Source organism: Triturus cristatus, chromosome 7 (assembly GCF_964204655.1).
Source record: "Triturus cristatus chromosome 7, aTriCri1.1, whole genome shotgun sequence".
Taxonomy (NCBI): domain Eukaryota; kingdom Metazoa; phylum Chordata; class Amphibia; order Caudata; family Salamandridae; genus Triturus; species Triturus cristatus.
Window position 1 is genome coordinate 1,729,649,524 of NC_140590.1, and position 19,923 is coordinate 1,729,669,446.

The following is a 19,923-nucleotide window of genomic DNA, read 5'->3' on the forward strand; positions in this document are numbered from 1 at the left end:
AAAGGTAACAGTACCACTCCAAAGACACACAGGTGTATCCCAAGTGAGCTTGTCAGGTCGTTGGGTCAAGAGAGCCTTTTAAACGTAAGGGGGGAGGGAGCACTGCCTCTCATCCTAGCAAACTTCACGCAATTGCATTCAGGTAAATGCAGTACGCTTACTTCAAAGTTGCTCTAGTTTTTCACCAAAGTTGGTGTGGGTACTGCTCATATCTTTAGACATGTGTTTCTTAGTTTAACCCTTCATCACTAGAGAGCAGATGTAGTAGGGAGCAGAGAAAAGGCATCTGGGTGTTGCTGAAATGCTTACTTAAAAGTTGCTGTATTTTATTTTTCCCTAAGTAGGTGCAAGTAGGTAGCATTCTCAGCAACCCCTGGTAAAATATGTTTTTGATCCCTACTGATAAAGGATAACATTCAGAAACAGATGAACAGCACTACATGCACCAACTTTGGTAAAATACTACTGCTAATATTGAAGTAAGCTCACATTGTGAGCTGAATTCACCATAATACAAAGGGGCAAACTGTATTGGAATGTGAGGCAGTGTGCACCCATTCCACTTCTGCTGGAAAATGTTCCCTTGAGCCAGTGAGCTAGGAAAAGCCAGAAGTCACCAGCACCCAGTAGCCAGTAACGGCCCGTGGAGGGAGTTGCGTTGGGCGGTGAGGCAGGGTAGGGGCAGGGTGGGGGTAGTAAACCCCGGAATATGGATAAAAGGAGGTAAGTAAACAATTCAATAAATAAAATGAATTTCGTTGCTCGCGCTGCATCACATTTTGCGATGCAGCGCGTGCAACTAAATTCGTTTTATTTATTATATTGTTTGCTTACCTCCTTTTATCGATATGTCGGTCTTTCCTAACCCCCTGCCTGCCCCTCCCCCGTCCTGCCTCACTGCCCCACGGAATTCCCTCCATGGGCCGCTACTGCCAGTAGCTGATGCTAGTCATAAATGTGGAATCCCCTGGTACCCACTTCAGAACACTACTGGACCTGAGGAAGATTGTTCCTGCTGTCTGTGACCTGAGAGGGGACTTAAAAGACTGCACCTGTTCCCTCTTATACCCAAGACAAAGAAATGTACTCCAAGTGTCAGGTAGCTGACCTCCTGTTTGGCTGCAGGGCAAAGTTATAGGACGCCTTTTCCTGCAACTTCCAGCTAACCAGTTCCAACTGGGCCTGACCTAGACCCTCCTGATGTCTCTGCTAGAGTGAGACCTGACCCCCAAATGATGTTCCTGAGGTCCTGGAACCCCGAGATGTGTCTGGTTGAACCTCTCCTACCACCCCTGAATGCCTAGAAGTTGAACTTTCTTTAATATAGAAAACCTCTGGAAGACCAGACTAAACTTGCCTAGCTGTCCTGACCAAGGTGCTTTGCTCCTGGGCAACAGAAACATGTTTCTCCTAATCAATTGGAGTTTCAGTGGGACCTCACGAAGAAGGAATCTGGTGTTGTGAAGCCCTCATCAGATCAGATGGAGCCTGCAGGTTTTCCCCACAGGATGATTCCTAGCTTTGAATTTTGAGGCTTGGGGCCATATGTACAAAAGGATTTAGTGATTGCAAATGGAGATTCGGTCCATTTGTCACTACTAAATAGCATTTTGGCATGTACAACCCTATTCTGTGAGTCGGTAACCTATTGACAACTCTTAAAATTTTCAAGTCCGTTTTGCAAGTCGGTATTAGGAAGGGGCGTGACCAGGCCGTCCCTTCTTAATAGTGAGTTGCTGGGGATGTACAAATGTTTTGCAACCGGAATGATGTCGCTAAACATTTCCAGTTTACCCCCTACTTCAAGTAGGTGGTAAGACAGTTGCAAACAGAAAGGTATTTCAAGGGGACCCCTTCCCCTTTGTGAATGGCACAAAAACGTTTTTTAGGAGCAGGCAGTGGTCCCAGGGACAACTGCCTGCTTTTATAAAATGAAACTGAAACTTTAATTCTTCTTTTTGAAATGCATCCTGTTTTCCTTTAGAGAAAAGGGATTGCATTCCAAAAAAACATTGTTTTATTGAAAAGAAAACACAGACATGATGATCTGCTACCCCCAGCAGGCCACCATCCCTGTTTTTTGTGCCATTACCAATGGGAATATTGATGAGGCCGGTCAATTTCGACCCCATTAAGAATCACTAAATGTGACTGAGACACATTTGCACATCGCATTTTGCGAGTTCCTAATTTCGAGTAGCAAAAAAACGCAATTAGGGATCCGCAAAAGGAATCGGTCATACATGTTGCCCTAAGTCCGAAAGTTGAAATATTGTCCAGGCAAGGCTCCAAAAATATCTGACTGGAGAGAGGACTTCCATGAGCTCAAAATCCAAATATTCCCACTCTGAGCTTTTCCTCTCTAAACTAATGGCTTCAGTGATACCTTGTCCAATCGCTACCCAACATGGAGCCATCCTCTTACACAGCTGACTACCTTGCCCGACTGAAGGATTTTGATCTCCAGATTTTGAGGCCAAGGTTAAACTGCTAAAAGGATTGAACCTGCTTGATGTATCTCACCTATGCTACATCACAATCGGCCTGAATTTGCGCCAGGGTTCCGGTCTGCAATGACCAGGTGTCACGTTTTGGTGGTTAGTGCTTGTTGGTCCTATATTTACTATCAAATTTAAAACTTCATACCTCTGGTTTCCTTTACTATATTTTCGTTGATTTTTATGCCATTTCATTTATTAAAATTGACATTTTTTTCTAATTTAATTGTTATTTTTCTTGTGTTGTGTTTTTACTTTATTACTGTTATGGGTACTGCATAAATGCTTTATATATCACCCTATGTAAACCCTGCCTCATCAGTACCACAGCTACAGGGGGTTCAGCTCAGTTTAATTTAATGACCTGAAGGCTTCACCCTGACAAAGCTTGAGATGATTCCTTGCTGTGGGTACTTAGTATTCCAATTTCTCACAGTACCATGATGCTTCTTCTACTGACAATCTCTCAATATGTTCTAAGGTACTGAAGGAGGAAAAATGCTCAAAATTGCTTTACCTCACCTTTTTACCATGTTCCACTAAGATGACCAGTGCATCACAATTAAAAACTGCTTTCTGGACAACATTATGAAAATTAGTGATATTTCCTTCATCACAGCACTCCACTTATCTAAGTCTGTGCCTGATTTCTTCCTTAATACCCCTTTTCTCAATGTGAAGAATCTTCTATCTGGATGTATTCACAACAATGCAAGCACACCAGCTCTTGGGTTCACCTGTTGACAGATACCCATGAATTTTGGCATCTACACTGGCAACAGCCAGGTACTCATTGGTGTCTCGGCCTACTCCCTAGCTCATCATATCGGAGCAACCTTCAAACTCCTTCAAGAATGAGCAATTCCACACTGCCTCAGTTTGGCAGTATTCCTGGACAGTGCAGCACGTTATACTATTTCTCAAAGTACTACATTGGCTACATGCCAAAAAAAGGACACCAGAATATTTGTAAAGTGTGACCTAATCTCACCTTACAAAATTGCATGACCTCTCTTTTCTGCAAAGGTAAACTTTTTATTTTGCAGAGGTTTATAAAAGTCCATTCCCATCCAAACCAAAATTTCACAGATTTACGATCCTCATTCAATAATCAGCGCTATCAAGAAACGTTTGAAAATCTCTAAAGAGGTAATATTATACCCACAAACATTTTAATTCCGAAAATATAGACTCAGAAATGCCCAAAGGACCAATAAAGGCAGCGCCACAGAGATATTTATCGCATTTCTTACAACATTCACTGCTTTACCTTGTTCATGTATGGAGTCTTTTGCCAACCAGACAGATTCAGCAGATCTTGCAACCACATCTTTTTTGATATGGTCCTTTTAGTTTTGTAGCTCTTAAGGAAGAGTAACTTGTCCACCATCACAATCAACTCTGAGAAATCTACACATTATTCTATAGTACAATGATATCCTTATCCTTTTCCAAAGTTTCTTTTCAACACAAATCACAACTGAGAACAATGTCTGCCTAAGAATCCCACACCATACCAGCTTCCACAAACATATGAAGAAATCCAGCATTATCTTCCACACATCTACAACAGCAATCTTCTTCCAATTAATACAGCCTATTTAATTTACAAAAGGTCTAGTACAGCCTTAGCAGAATTTTCATTTGAAACAGATGTAACCTCAAGTCTGAACATCTACACCACTAGTAGGACTTACAAGCATTTCTCTCCTGCAGAGGAGATCCAGTATTTTATTTCCTAGTTGTTTTTATTTTTAAGTGCAACTAACAGCACTTTCCCTCCAACAGATTTGTATATATATTAGAGACTGTTCACGGAATCGTTGTCACAAAACAAATCAATCAATAATCATGATCGCTCCTTCTACTCTGTGATTAGTCCATGACTGTGCAAGTGTGCTACCCTCAACCTGCTGAGCTTGAGTGCTATCCCTTATTCCTAAGCCTTTAAACTCCTACAACCATTTGAGAGTTACTTGTCCCTTGTGTTGTGAGTTGTATATTCCTCTTTCATTTCTGAGTATATTAACTACACTATCTTTAGCTTATCACTCAGCCTCTGACCTAATTTCTGAGTGTATGCATGTAATTGTTTAAGGAATTGCAACTATTCTTCCTGAGCAACTGTCAATCAACTTCAAGAGATGAAAGACAGCAGAGATGTTTACAATTCAATGCATTTCTCAGAAAGTGCATGGACATCTCTGAGCACGTTCCCCTTTTCCACTATCTCTTCCTATAACTTTGATTTCTCCTCACTTAGACATTGCTATACAAACTATGCTTTTATATTCCAGAGCCCATTTTACCTTCAACTATCATAATGACTTTTAAATACATCTCTTCCACGGCGTAAGCACAAAAGCACAAATAGTGACTGCATTATTTGATGCAATCGTGTCATGAAGCTCACCAGCATCACCTGGCTGTTGTTAAATGCTATTCTCTTCATTTCATGGTCATCTTTTGGCTTTATTTACATTAACAATATCGAATTTTTGTTGTACAATTAATCTAACATACAGTCGATAAATGGAGGTGGCCTAGAGTGGTGGTTTATGTTTTATGGATTTATAGAGCGCAGAGCTGCCCGAGGGCTTCCCAGCGCTGAGAGAGTCTGGCCGAGGTTGCATTGATGATTAAGGGAAGAGCCAAGTTTTGAGCCTTTTCCTGAATGTCAGTTCGTCCGTTAGCATGCATATTTCCCTAGGCAGGGAGATCCATAGGCCAGGGGCCAGATGTGAGAAGGATCTACCTCTCCATCTGGCTCTCTTTATCCTGGTCTGTTTCATACGTAGATCTGTGGAGGATCTTAAGTGTCTACCTGGCATGTAGTGTGTGACGAGTTTTTTGATTAGCGTCGGGCCTTTGTCATTCATGGCTCTATGGGCGATGCAAAGTGATTTGAATGCTATCCTGGCATTTATTTGGAGCCAGTGTAGTGTCTTCAGGGCTGTCCTGGTGACTGATGTCTGGGTATGCGCATTAATATCCTAGCTGCGGCGTTCTGTGCCACTTGTAGTCTGTTAATGACGTATTTGGCTGTGCCAAGATACTGGGAGTTGCCATAGTCCAGCTGTGATAGCACTAGAGCCTGTACCACGGTTCTGCGTGTGGTTTCAGGAATGAGCGGTAGGATCTTCGTAGCATTCGCAGTGCTCCAAAGCATGATCCTGATATTTTTCTAGCTTGAGTTTCCATGGACAAATGTTTGTCCAACCAAATTCCCAGATCCTTTACCTCTGTCTTTGGTACCGGGGGTTCTCCCAGTTCTGGAGGCGAGCTAATCATGTTTCTTGGGACTGCCTTATTACCCAGGAAAATAAGCTCTGTTTTTCCTCCGTTCAGTTTTAGGCAACCCTTATTCATCTAATCTGCTACTTGCACCATGCATGGTGCCAGGTCGTAGTGCATGGATCGGGGGCCCTCCATCACAGATAGTATCAGCTGGGTATCGTCCACGTAAGACACTATTGATAGTACAAATTGCTGCACTATTTCTGCCAGTGGTTGCATTTTCAGATTGGATAGTGTCAGGCTTAATGCAGATCCCTGTGGAACTCCACATGATATTTGGAGGGTATCAGAGAGATGCTCACCTTCCATTATTTGGAAGGATCTGTTTTCTAGGAATGAGATTACTCACTTTAATGCAGAGCCTGTGATACCAGCTTCCTTTAGCCTGCGGATCATTGTCTTATGATTCACTGTATCAAAGGCGGCGCTGAGAACCAGGAGCAGAGTAGCTGCTGTACCGCCCTGGTCTAGAATTCCCTTCAATTCCTCTGTTACCACCAACAGGGCTGACTCTGTGCTGTGTTGGGGTCAAAAGCCCATTTGAGTGCTATGTAGTATCCGATTCTCCTTTAAGTATTGGGACAAGACCTGATTAACGTGTTTTTCGGTTATTTTGCCTAGTAATGGCAGGAGCGAGATTGGTTGGAAGTTCCCTGGTTCTGATGGGTCTAGCTGGGGCTTTTTAAACAGTGGCCAGATTACAGCATGTTTTCAGGTTAGGGGAATGGTTCCTTGTGTAGGAGAGAGTGATATAAGTGCTGCGGTTGTTGACCTTTTTTTTTTACCTCCTTGCCTCAAGATGTCTAGTGGCATCGGGTCTAGAGGGGAGCCGGATTTAATCTTTATCAGGATGGAGGTCATATCTTCTTCACTTAGGTCTGTCAAGTGGTTTAATCTTACCTCTGTTTTAATTTCCAAGTTATCAGTATTGCTTGGGTGAGCCTCTCCCTGATTTGAGCTACTGTTTCCTAGCAGGAATTGTATATGATTTCTACTTTGTTCTTGAAAAATTTGCCATCTTATTACATCTCTCCTTGGCTGAAGCGGGATTAGTGGTTTCCTGATCAGTGGAGGTGAGGGAGCGCACTATCTTAAAAATTCTCTAGCTGAGTTACCTGGTGAGTTAATTTTTCCTTCGAAAAATGTGGCTTGGAGCATCTCATTATGATACTGTCTAATAGCTATCTTGTATTGACTTTTGATAGCGGGGTCATAATTTTTGCTCCATTGCCTTTCCTGCTTTTTACAGGCCTTTTTTATCAGGATTAGGTTTGTGTTAAACCAAGCCGCTTTTTTCCTAGATGGTTGATTATTTGGTCTGGTATTTTGTGGGAATTGAGCTGCTACGTTGTTAATCCATTCTGTCCACATCTTGTCAGCCTCTTATGTTGTCTGTTATGCAGGGGGCCTGGGCTTTTAGTTCATTCACCATGCTATCCTTTAACAATCTAGGCCATTTATTCCTAGTTTTGGTCGGTTTATCACTTATGGGCTGTACCTGGGGGTTGTCTACTGTGAAAGGAATGAAGTGGTGATCAGTCCATGGAACTGGCATTGGGGTCCCTACCACTAACTTGGGTTCATTGGAGAAGATGGCGTCTAGTGTCATTCTTCATGTGTGCCCTCTCTTACCAATTGCTTGAGTTGCAGGGCTTCCATGTCCTGGATTAATCTGATTGAAGTGTTGCTGTCAGGTAAATCTAGATGAACATTGAAGTCCCCTAGTAGGGTAGTGAACCCCTTACTGGCTACCGTTGTTGCTACTGTCCCAGGAAATTCCTCTAGAAGGGAGTTAGTGGTACCTGGAGGTCTGTAGATTAGTTGTGCCACAACACTGTCTGCCTGATTGTGCATTTGGTGTGTGGGATTTCTTATATAAGGGATGCTGTAGGCCACACATCTAACACTGTTTAAAAACTTCTTCTCAGCACCATGAAGTGGCCTTAGGACGGCATGAGCGGCGGACCACAGAAGAAACCACTTTGGGTAAGACAGTAGGTTTTGCCTTTATAATGCGAGTGCGAAGCTATTGGCATGTGTTTAAAGCATTGATAGATCAAAAGGATCCACCAGAAAGAACAAACATCTAAATAGTGGAAGAAAACAACAACTTCTGATAGCTCGAAACGAAACATGAAATTCAATATTTTCAAGCTTCATAAACATTATAGTTTATTTAAAAAGCTGCATTTCATGCAATAGCACATAAAGTAACAGTGCAGATTTAAACAAAAATTCATTAGAACCTTTTTAGCTCTGGTCTTGGAATTTTTAGTTGGTGCTGAAACACAGCTTGTCGAATTGGATCACCTCTTTTTCACAGATCCACTTGGCTTTGTTATTGCACCTAAGAGGAAAGATCTCTTTGTTGCTGTAGGAACCGCAGGAGTTACCAGGCTCCCCAGGTCTCACTGGAATGCTGTAAGAGTAAAAGGAACAGATGAACTAGCAAACAGTATTGTCTAATGCAGAGCCGCCTGTAACATTGTCATTGCTGCAGCTTTGGGTTTGGTGAGCATGCATACTTTTTTAACTGTTTCCATAAATTGGGTTTGCAGTCAAAACAAACATTATTTCATCTGAAAATGTACTTGAAATCGAAACCTCAAGGTAATATCACTGAGTAGCTACTCTGTAACTAAAGTGATTGATTGCTCGTCCACTTTATTACAAATGTATTACAAGAGCTTTTATACTACGGCCCCATTGACAGATGGAATATCTATCACGTTTGTGATGGAGTAACCCATCTGCAAAACCCTATCTCAGGTCCTGTGTCTGATGGCACAAGCGAGAAAATTCTAAAGCTTCAGAGTAGAAACCGAGAATGGACTGACAGAAATGGGTAATCAAGCCTCTGATTTCAGAGGGTAATTATCAGATTGGCTTATAGGATAAACATCTGTTGCTCAGTAAAAATGGCCTGTCTGATGAAGTACACTATGCAACCAGGCAGTGGGAATAAACTTGCACATGGCGATGGATAGTAGCCTTGAATCGGTGCACATTTATAAGGGGAGGAAGTAACAGAACATATGCTTTAAAATGGGATGTCCAGTTACACCCGCCTCACAGTTCAGCAGAGTCAGAACGTCCACTGATTCTAAGTTTTCTCTTGAAGTCTGAATCTGCTTCAGATGGCAAGTTCAACAGTCAAATATTAAAATAGCGCTATAGTAGAGCAGTTGACAATTTATAGTTTTTCAAAAAGCAAAGCCTCAACATTTGAAGTGGGGGCTGTTTTTTGAAAACCGAAATTCAGTGTTCCTGATGCAATGGGATGTTTTCTCCTTGTGAAAAATCAGGGCTGGGCTGACTTGCTGGAAGTCGACAGACGATGGGACAGATAATAAAAAATAAATGCATAAATAAATAGAATCATTTACTTTGCACCCACCACAAAGTAAGTGGTTTTATTTATTTATTTAATATTACTTATCCCGTCGTCTGTCGACTTTTGCCACCTCCCACCCTACCCCCGCCCAACCGCTCGTACCTGTGCGAGCCGCTGGTGGGAAAACATCAATTTCTCCATCTATGAATGAGTTGGAAAACCAACGAGGTGGGAGCACCAAACATTTATTGATTTTAGGCAGGCAGTTTGTTTCCATCGAGCTCTATATAAAATCCTTAATCCATGGCATATGCCTCCTAGGAGGACAGTAGGCAGTAGAGTAACACTTAGAGGCGCTGTGGTTGAAAACAACATCATTTGTTTTCTTGGTCTTGGAATTTAAAACCAGCTGAGCAAGGAGATAGGGAAGAAACCCTAAGGCCCAACAAAAGAGCCAGCACAGGGATGTCTATTTATCATCATCATCAAGTTTATCATGATATGGGACTCCTACCGATGTCCACAAAATTACACACTACAGATAAAACAAGAAATGCATTTCATTCAATAAATAGTCCTTCCTTTGTATGAGGCGGCCTCCTTAAAATCTAATATCATACATACTATACAGAATCCAGAGGACGATAAAACAATCAAATGAAACAACAAAGTGCTCAGTATCACACACAAGGAGCTAAACAGAACAAAGCATTTCCATAAAGCAAGAGAATAAATATTAAGACATATATACAACCAAATAAACAACCATAAAAATATTACATTATAAGAAATAGCATTAGAATTACCTAATAAACAGCCAAGACATTTTTACAAAATTGATAAATCCTATTACAGACCATTTCATTTGAGGGGACAAGACAAATAGATGAGCCTCATGGGTGGAATTAATGTTGAATTTAATGTATGAAGGGCTTAAACAAAAACGCCTAGCTTATTGCAATTAGGGACACAAATAACACATGATTAAAATCTTGAACTTGTAAACAACACATTTCGCAAATTCTCTCCTCTTTAGGAATTGTATCCCAAAGGCCAGAAATGTCTCTTAGGTGCAAAAAATTGAGCCTCAATAAGAGCATCATCCTTCTAATCCCATGAGGTTGCTTCCAAGGTAAATAGGGCAGTGGTTTGTTCCCCAGTGCGCTCCCAGAAACCACCTCATTAACTTGGGCTGACTTAAAGCAATATCTCTGGCCAGACTAATGAAGGTCACAGACTTCTTTATGAACCGCCTCAATACAGACTTTGGCATGGGGGTGTCAGTGTTCCAGCTAAGCCCAAATGAATCGTATGCTTACTGAGCATAAGAAGGATGATGGATTCAACACAAGTCTGTGACTGGGGGTGAGTGTCTGAAAAGTTTTTGCACTCCACCCATCATCTTATTGTATTTGCTATGTTCACCATAAGTGGCCAGGTAATGCCCAGACGTGGGTCACTTGCTCATTTTGACACTGGATTCAAGCTAGCCTGGTGGATGAGGGGTGATACCCTGAAACCTGTCCCAGGAAGCTTGTTTCTGATCCAGGGAAGACCTGGCCTGGCAGTTCGTGCTGGACATTTACCATGAGGAGCAGGGTCAAGACTGATTTTCATATGGCTGGGTCCAAACTGGAGTGGCTTACTGAGCAGAAGAACAGTGATGGATTCAACCCATATCTGTGACTGGCGGTGAATATCTGAAAGGTTTCAGCACTCAGTCCATCATCTTATTGTGTTTGCCATACCTTGCTTGGTCATGTCTTTCTGCCAGTGTACAGCATTAATTCAATAGAGCCTTAGTGCGCTAGTCGGTGTATTAAGGGGCTGCAGAGGAGGCTCTATGGCTATGGCTTGACATGTGATAATTCTTTTGATTAAAATGGAAAATTAATATAGTTAAAGAGACATTTGCAATATTAATGTGCAAAGTCATTTTGTACTGACACAACGGTAAAATGTGCAAAAATGTAGTATCCAGTTTATCTATTAGTGCAATGCCTCAAAATGTTAAAGCAAGTTTCATTATCTTAGCATCAACATTGAATGTGCTAAGATGTTCACAAAATGCTTAACAGTTGACCTTACCCTGACATGTTTTTTTCAGCTTCACACCACACCCCAATATAGAAATTACTTGATAATAATAATGTTTTGAAATATTTTGCTAAAAAAACTTTATCATTAATAGAATTCATATTATTTCACACATTAAATACAATGTATGAATAGAGAATGTTAATAGATTGACCTATTTCTTTTCTGATTTATAATGAAGAAATTTGGTGTTGAATAATTTTCATTGCAGCAAATGTTTCTTTTTCACATAAGTCTATTGTTTAGCCTAACTTACAATTAATTTCATTAGAAGATTAGAATGTGCTCATAACCACGGGAAAGGAGGTCAAAGAATTAAGAGGCCTCACAAGTAATTCTAGTTTTAAGATTTGTTTCATATTTCAAGGTAATTCTTAGTAAGCCTAGTAAGAAGGAATGTGAGAAAGAAGCGGACAACTCGGTTCTCCAGAAGACTCGAAAGCCCACTGGTTGGAAGGAAAGAGAAGATACAGAAAGATTTACAACATGTTTACAGCTATTTGTCTTAATGTCTGTTCCTATAGTAGTATGGCAACACACACTTTGTTCATGCTTTCTTTCCAAACCTCATTACTGAGACACTTTATACTCTTATCCTTGGTGCTGGCCCACATTGAAACTAAATGAAAACAGTTTTATGATGATGGCTGAATGCTGATGTGCAACCCTGTCTGACATGTCTGGTGATTGCAGTCAATACTATTACTGCATGATTATTTTGTTTTGTGAACCTGTCTTTAAGGAAAGTTCAGCTGATATTGATTAATTATCTTTGTGCTTCATGCTCACACTCACTCTTGCCTCTTGAACTTGAACTCTTAATGTGTTTCTCCTAAAACACATTTTCTCCCCATTTGTTAGTGTAGGGATTGTTTTCCTTTATGGGACACGCTGTATTACTCATTTGAGGACTTGTACTAACCAACATTTTTACAATCCATTAAGTAGTTCAATTCATGCCTTTTTGACTAATTGAATAAGGAGAAAAAGAAAATCTTAAACCTCTTAATGAGAATAAAACCCTTAAAATAAAACTCTCACTTTTGACTGGACTTAGAAATAGTAATTGATTTTTGATTTTGTGATGTACAGCTTCTCATACATGACAGCAAATGTCTGTCACAGAGAAGTGAGAGGAACCTTACACAAGTAAGTGGAGTTGGAATCTACCCTGTTTTGGTGTGATATAGAGCTGTTAAAGTGTTTTATTTAAATTGATTTCCACTCCAGCAGAAACTGGTAGCAGAGTGACGGCTTACATCTGGAGAAGAGGAGTTATAAACAATTGTCAAAGTTAGAGTGATGCCAGAATCCCAACACCCAATGCTCAGAAATTGAGGATTGACAAGGTGTGATTTCTGAAGGCAGTTGCTTTTTTTGAAGGGGTGTGAGAGTAATAGGGCGATGCATCATGATTTGTGATTATTGTTGTAATTAAAAAGAGTCATTTGGGGTATGTGCAGTAAATGATTTTGATGAATTTACCTGTTATTAGTTATGTTAAAAATTGCAGAGTTTTCAGGTTTGGTGTAATCTAAGATCCTAGGATAGACAGATATTGTGATAGTGTAGAAAACTCTTAATGGTTTTTGGTTTTCTTGTCTGCCAAAGGTTTGTTGTGTAGGTAGTGAGGTAGCATCAACTACACAAATTGAGATAGGGACATTAATAAACTGTTTTGATTGTACTATTGTACTATTATTGATTCATGTTGGTAAAACCTGATTGCGCAAAAAGTGAAGCTACATTGATTCAAGTGATTTCCCACTAGTCGAGGTTTCACTACCGATTTGCAAAATCCTTTTGTGTGAAAAGTCAGAAAGTGTCAAAACCTTAATATTGCGATTGGCGACTTTCCTTGATTTTTCTTAGCAGAACAGACAAAGAATTGCCTACTTTGCATTGAAAAAGTTTCAAAGTTGTGTGTATGAGAGAAATTGCAAATGAGGGTGAAGTGCTGCTAGAAACGAGATCATACGTCATAGTGTGCTGCGATGGGGTAGGTCGGCTGCGTACTTTTGTGCTGGAATGGTTGATAACAAAACAGAGTGCGAAGCTGTGATAGGTCAACTGCTGTTGTGAATACTGCATAGGAATTTGTTGAAGATCTTCAAGAATAGAAACTGTAAGAGGATCTGAAAACAATATTTGACGTTTACTGATCAGAATCAAAACATTGCACTGAACTACATTTTTTTAACTGATTATTGTTGAATTTTTGCAGAAATCATGAAATGTCAAAAAGAATATAAGAGTTTTGTGAGAGGTGATGTTACAATTCTAGTACGTGGAGGTGAAGAGGTGCGTCCCGAATAGACACCTGCAGATTACATGACAACTGAATTAGGATTACATATGCATTTTTAGCTTTGTAAATGGTGCAAGATTACTGAAAAAAGGAATCATTGAGTTCAATTAAATATGTTACTAGGTTAGTTTGTACATGTGTATTTAGTAAGTGTTTTGACTTAAAGCATTAGGACACTTTTTGTCTATCAGAAGTACTAGTTTATATGAGCACTCTAAGGGGGATATTCTCAAGAACGTGCGATAATCATGGGAAAAATCGGCTAACGCAATGTTTCATACTGTCTATTGTGGGAAAATAACTCTGTGTTAACATCCTATTCACAACATGGCGGTAACATGCGATTGTTTCCCGATAACGAGTCAAATGTCCGCGATAAAGTCACAGAGACGGCGATAAAAATCTAAACCCGAACATGAAAAAAGTTGCGATGGGCCCAACCACGATAATAAAATCAGCGATAATCTTCCCCAGGCCTGCAATTCACACACGTCGAGTGGGAAAAATCACCATAAAAGTTTAAAAAAAACACAAACAAAACTAAAACAACTATGAAGCACAATTGAGGTAGCCGGAGCAAGTACAGAGGACAACCAGAACCCCACAAGCCCCATGGAGGACCAGCCTCCGACCTCGGGGTCAGGGATGGGCAAGGAGAAAAAGAAGAGGAAGACACGGTTCAGTCCGCAGGTAAACAGGATCCTGATAACTGAGGTGATAGAACACCATCAACTACTGTTTGTCATCTCCTCCACTATGCCATTGGCAACAAAAACTGGAATATGGCAGTCCATCGTGGACAGGGTGAATGCAGTCGGAGTGTTGAAGAGGACAATGGAAGAGGTCAAGAGGTGCTGGAATGATGTGAAGTGCAAAATCAAGCAGAAACTCAGCAACAACCAGAAGGCAGCAATGCAGACTGGAAGTGGAAGTCCAGCGCCACAGGAGGAGATGGACGAGATGGAGGAAATGGTGTCCACAGTCATCAGTGTGGAGACAGTGACAGGAGTTTGGGGACCGGACACTGCTCAACATGACCTGACACAACAGCAACAGGGTGAGTAACTACCAGGGACTGGGGTGACGGGGGAGATGGGCACAATGGCACACATTCCCAATTAAGTATAGCACAGTGCACATCCACAATGACTCTGGATCATGTTCCTGACCCCTTGGCACACTGCAGCACACCTAGAAACAGCAAGTAGGCTCCCGTCGATAATGTGCCCAGAGGGGGCACTTCCCACACACCACCAATCTCACAACCAACCCATGCACATGTGCTAAACCCAGCAAAGTGGTGTGTCTGTGAGCAACACTGACAATGCAAGTGACAAAGCACGACAAATAGCATTGCTGCAGTCAATATATCATGAAAAGTTGCCCGCCACAACACTGAGGTGGCTGAGTGTTGACCACATCCGTAAAGGAGCAGGTCACACTCTGACACATCCACGTGCACAAACAACCCCTTACGTCAACAACACATCTTCAGACAAACCATGCCCCAGACTCCCAACTCCCACCAAGAGCCCAATGTACCCAAGTCTGCAACATCTCAGCACTGTATAAGCAAAGAAGTCAAAGGCACACTGTATGAAAGGGATAAGGGGCAGCAAAATCAGAGCCGCAGGGGCGACTCTCCCAAAATGCAGCACACACACATAACATTCAGAGCACATCAACATTGACAACAATGTGGTACACACCGCAACACGTTCAGAACCAAACAGAGGACACAACTGGTGCCGCTTGTGTGTAGAAACTGGCCAATCACATTTGGCATAGCAGGGAAATGTGAGTTGATAATGTACAAGCACAAACACACATCCGTGATGTTGTCGCAATGTCCACTGTTCCGCATCAAATAGGCAGCTCCTCCCAAACAGTCACAGTGTACACACTCATGCAGTCTGTATGTAAACATGTACAATGCGTCAACATGCATGTGAACACAATGTTAAACTGCAGCTCCCCTTCACATTGCAGAGGGAGAATCAACACCTCCTGCAGAGCAGACCCAACAACTCTTCACTGATGACGAAGAGGACCTCCCCTTCTTTGACACCGACGCCCTCCAACAGCTCATGGACACCCAGTCAGGACCCCACCTCCAGGAGCAGGGCAGCCCAGCCACATTGAGGAGACCCCACCCTCTGCACAGACTACACAGCATGAAGCACCCACCACCACGGCTGCCTCCCAGGACCCCCACGAACAACACATGGCCTTCCAACGCCGTGTGTTGGGGTGCCAGGAGAAGATGGCTGAACAGGTGCGGGTGGGGTTCGACCTCATGGCATCCAAAAACTAGATGTCATAGGTGGGTCACATGCGGAGGATCATGGAGAACATGGAGCGGATGCAGGTGGAAAGAACAGCTGCCACAGCTGCACACCAGCGAAAGGTAGCTGGGTTCTTCCATGCCCTGCACACCCTCATCATGGCATTGCTGCCACAAGGCCTAGTGCGGATGCATGCTGCTGCTACCACTCCATCCACATCTCCGCCCCCTGAAGTGTCAGTGCCACACAGTGCGGCAGATATTCTACCTCCGGCCCCTGATGTGTCACTGCCATATAGAGATGCAGACAAAACAACACCACCCACATTTGAGGCACATGATACATCAGAGGACAAAGGTGCGGAAGATTCTGCCTCAGTGGTAAGCAGGACGCAGTAGCATTCATCTCTGCCATATGCCCTGTTTCTGCTTCGTTCTGCCCTCTACATCATCACCTTCCACTGTCCCCGATACACTCTGCAACACTCACTTTGGACCTCGACATGGACTGCCATATTCTGTTTGGCTGCCAATGACACAGCAATCTGACTGCGGACTGAACTCTTCCTCTTCTGATGAACTTGTCATTCCCTAAAGGACTCTGGCTGGTCCTCCACAGGGCAACAATGTAAAGTGGAGTTTGCATGGCCCTGTACTGCTCCAGCTACAACACTCCACTGAATGTGCATTAAACACTCAAATTCACACAGATGTGTCATGTCTATGATCATTCAAGTGTGGAAGTATGGATGAAAGTAGGGTCAGTGATTCCCCCTTACGTCCATGTTGCTCATGTTGTGGGACTTGAGTCACAGGGTGCAACATTACCAATTTCAGTCCGGGTGGTGCCGACACTACAATAGAGACACACACATTAGTTACTTCCTTGTCCAGCCCAAAACAGAGCCACGCCCAGAGCCCCGGGGTCATTGTTCACACCCCTATGCTGAACTGGCATACGCCAGACCAGCCCACTCTGCTTACGCGTACAGGGGGGGACGACAATGCTAGATGTCCCAGGTCTTTCCTGTGATGATTTGCTGATCACAGGTCTAGTTGTCAGCATGCCACAGCCACTCCCTGAGGGCTGATGTACACCCACATCACACCCATCCAACACAGGACATGTGACCCTGCCAATAAAACAGACTAGGCGCACGTGCTCGAGGCAATTTCCACTATCTATCTGAGTGTGTCCGTGTGGTCATTAGGGCCTAGGGCTCTACCACATCACATTCCCCACTGCCGGAGGTGACATGATGGCGACTGCACCACGAGACTCAATCATAAAGGGTCCATGACTTGCGGTGCACAGAGTTGGTGGCAGCCAAGGCACTTTGACTGGCACGAGCCTACCGCTGTGTGGCGATGACTTAAGGTGCACAGAGTTGGCGGCAGCCAAGGGACTTTGGCCGGCACTGGCCTACCGCCATGAGACGGTGACTTGCGGTGCACAGAGTTGGTGGTGGCTGAGGCACTTCGGCCGGCACGGGCCTCCTGCCACGTGGCGATGACTTGCGTTGCACTGAGTTAGTGGCACCAGAGCTGAGCAGGTGTGCAGCCTGAGATGATGCGTAGGCCTCGATACGCCATCCTGCCAATCCAGATTCGATTTGAATTGTGATCCCTGCTGGACCGCAGTGTGCGCCGAAGGCAGCAGGCTGCACAGACATGACTACACGGCGTGGTGCAGCAGGGTGTGCTGGGGGTCTGTGATGCGGAATCCAGCGACAACTGAGGAGGTTGCACTGGCACATGATGGGCCCTCTTGGAGACACACCGGTGGCGGTAGGTGAGCATTGAGGCCTGGGTGCGCAGGGTCGGGCAGTCATCGCTGGGCAGGGGACTGGTCTAGGGACCAGAGCTGGGGTGCTTGCGGAAGATGTAGGAATCATGCATACTGCTTGGGAAGTTTGCGACGACTTTGGTGAACAGGCCCCGGTGGTCCAGTTTTGCCTGCACATTGATGGAGGCGTGTGGTTTCTATTGCGGTGTTTGTGGGCAGTGTCAATCAATCAATCAATCAATTAATCAATCAATCAATCAATCAAACATTTGTGGAGTGCACTACATACCCGTGAGGTTCTCAAGGTGCTGGGAGGGTGGGGGGCCTCTACTGATCGAACAGCCAGGTCTTGAGTAGCCTCCTGAAGGTCAGCAGGTCTTGGGTCTGTCGTAGCCTCAGTGGGACGGTGTTCCAGGTCTTGGCGGTGAGGTGGGAGAAGGATCTCCCACCGGTGGTTGTTCTTTGGATGCGCGGGATGGTGGCGAGTGCGAGATCTGCGGAGCGGAGCTGGCGGTTGGGGATGTAGAAGGAAAGTCGTCTGTTGAGGTAGGCTGGGCCAGTCTTGTGTGCGTGGATGAGGAGCTTGAAGGAAATCCTTTTGTTGACGGGGGCCAGTGCAGGTTTCTCAGGTGAGGGGTGATGTGGCCGTGGCATGGTATGTCAAGGATCAGTCGTGCCGATGCGTTTTGGATGTGTTGCAGTAGTTTGATGAGCTTGGTCGGGGCTCCCGTGTAGAGGGAGTTTCCGTAGTCGAGTCTGCTGCTGACGAGGGCCTGGGGGACTGTTTGTATCTGTCGGGATCCACCTGTAGATCTTGCGGAGCATGCGGAGGGTGTTGAAGCAGGAGGAGGAGATGGCGCTGACTTGCTTGGTCATGGAGAGCGTTGAGTCGAGGATGATTCCCAGGTTGCGTGCGTGGTTGGTGGGTGTCGGGGCTAACCCCAGTGCCGTCAGCCACCAGGAGTCGTCCCAGGCTGAAGGGTTGGAGCCGAGGATGAGGACCTCTGTTTTGTCCGTGTTCAGCTTCAGTCGGCTGATCTTCATCCAGTCAGCGACGGCCTTCATTCCTTCGTGAGGGTTGGCTTTGGCGGTGATGGGGTCCTTGGTGAGGGAGAGTATCAGTTGACTGTTGTCGGCGTAGGAGATTATGTTGAGGTTGTGCTGTCGGGCGACGTGTGCGAGCGTGGCTATTTAAATGTTGACCAGTGTTGGGCTGAGAGAAGATCCCTGGCGTACTCCGCAGATGATCTCCGAGGCTTCGGATCGGAATGGGGGGAGGCGGACACTCTGTGTTCTGCCGGAGAGGAAGGAGGTGGTCCATTCCAGAGCCTTGTCTCGGATCCCTACGGCGTGGAGGCGTGCGCGTAGTGTGCAGTGGCAGACGAGTCAAAGGCAGCGGAAAGGTCCAGGAGGATGAGGGCTGCGGTCTCCCCATTGTCCAACAGGGTCCTGATGTCGTCGGTGGCGGCGATGAGGGCGGTCTCGGTGCTGTGGTTGCTGCGGAACCCTGACTGGGAAGGGTCCAGGATTCTGTTTTCTTCAAGGTATCGGGTTAGCTGTCTGTTGATGATCTTCTCGATGACCTTGGCCAGGAACGGGAGTAGAGAGATGGTCCGGAAGTTCTTGAGGTCCCTAGGGTCTGCAGGGGGCACAAGTAGCACAGTAGTACAGTGTCAGCAGGGGGCACAAGTAGTACATATGTGCAGTCAATTGCCCCCAACATGTGTGGGAAGCCTGCTATGACGTAGTTCCTGTGCTTGGTCTCCAGCGCAGTGTGGGGGAAGTGAAGGTGCAGGGGTATCAAGCTAATACAAACCGTGATGCTTACAGGTATGATACATCCTGCTATTGAGACTGTGACAGAAGTTTGTGTGGTTGTAACCTTCCTTTTCTTTCCTACAAAGGTTATGACCACACAAACTTCTGTTACGGTCTTTTTGTGCAGGATTGATCGTACCTGTAAGCATTCCGGTTAGTCCAAGTGCAATACACTGTACCAGATTACTTTTGTGACCATACGGACGCTTGACCATTGTCACCATTTATCGAACAGGTTTCTGAATACGGAGTTTCGGAATATGGAATTGTATTAGGGATTTCCAGGACCATATGCAGTTAATTGTATCCACAAGTTGCCCTGATGAAGTTCCCCATTCGGAATGGAAGGCGTTGGCTAATGTTTTCGTGTTGTTAATTTATGTCTTTGTAACAAACAACTGTTTTTCCACTACTGTTGACTACTGGAATTCATGACCTGGTGCACACCCATTTCAGAAACTACAATCTTGGATCTGGAGAACAGAGGCGTCAGGCAACGGC

At 44.1% G+C, this 19,923-nt stretch overlaps 1 protein-coding gene across 1 annotated transcript in view; it reads right to left on the reverse strand.

Annotated features, from left to right (window-relative positions):
- Positions 1-7,947: 7,947 nt before the first annotated feature.
- Positions 7,948-19,923, reverse strand: part of LOC146812912 (natural killer cells antigen CD94-like) — a 139,277-nt gene continuing 127,301 nt past the window's right edge. The window contains exon 5 of the mRNA XM_085615226.1: positions 7,948-8,214. Within this exon, the coding sequence (XP_085471352.1) occupies positions 8,067-8,214 (148 nt within the window). The 3' untranslated portion in view covers positions 7,948-8,066. The remainder of the gene's footprint in view (positions 8,215-19,923) is intronic.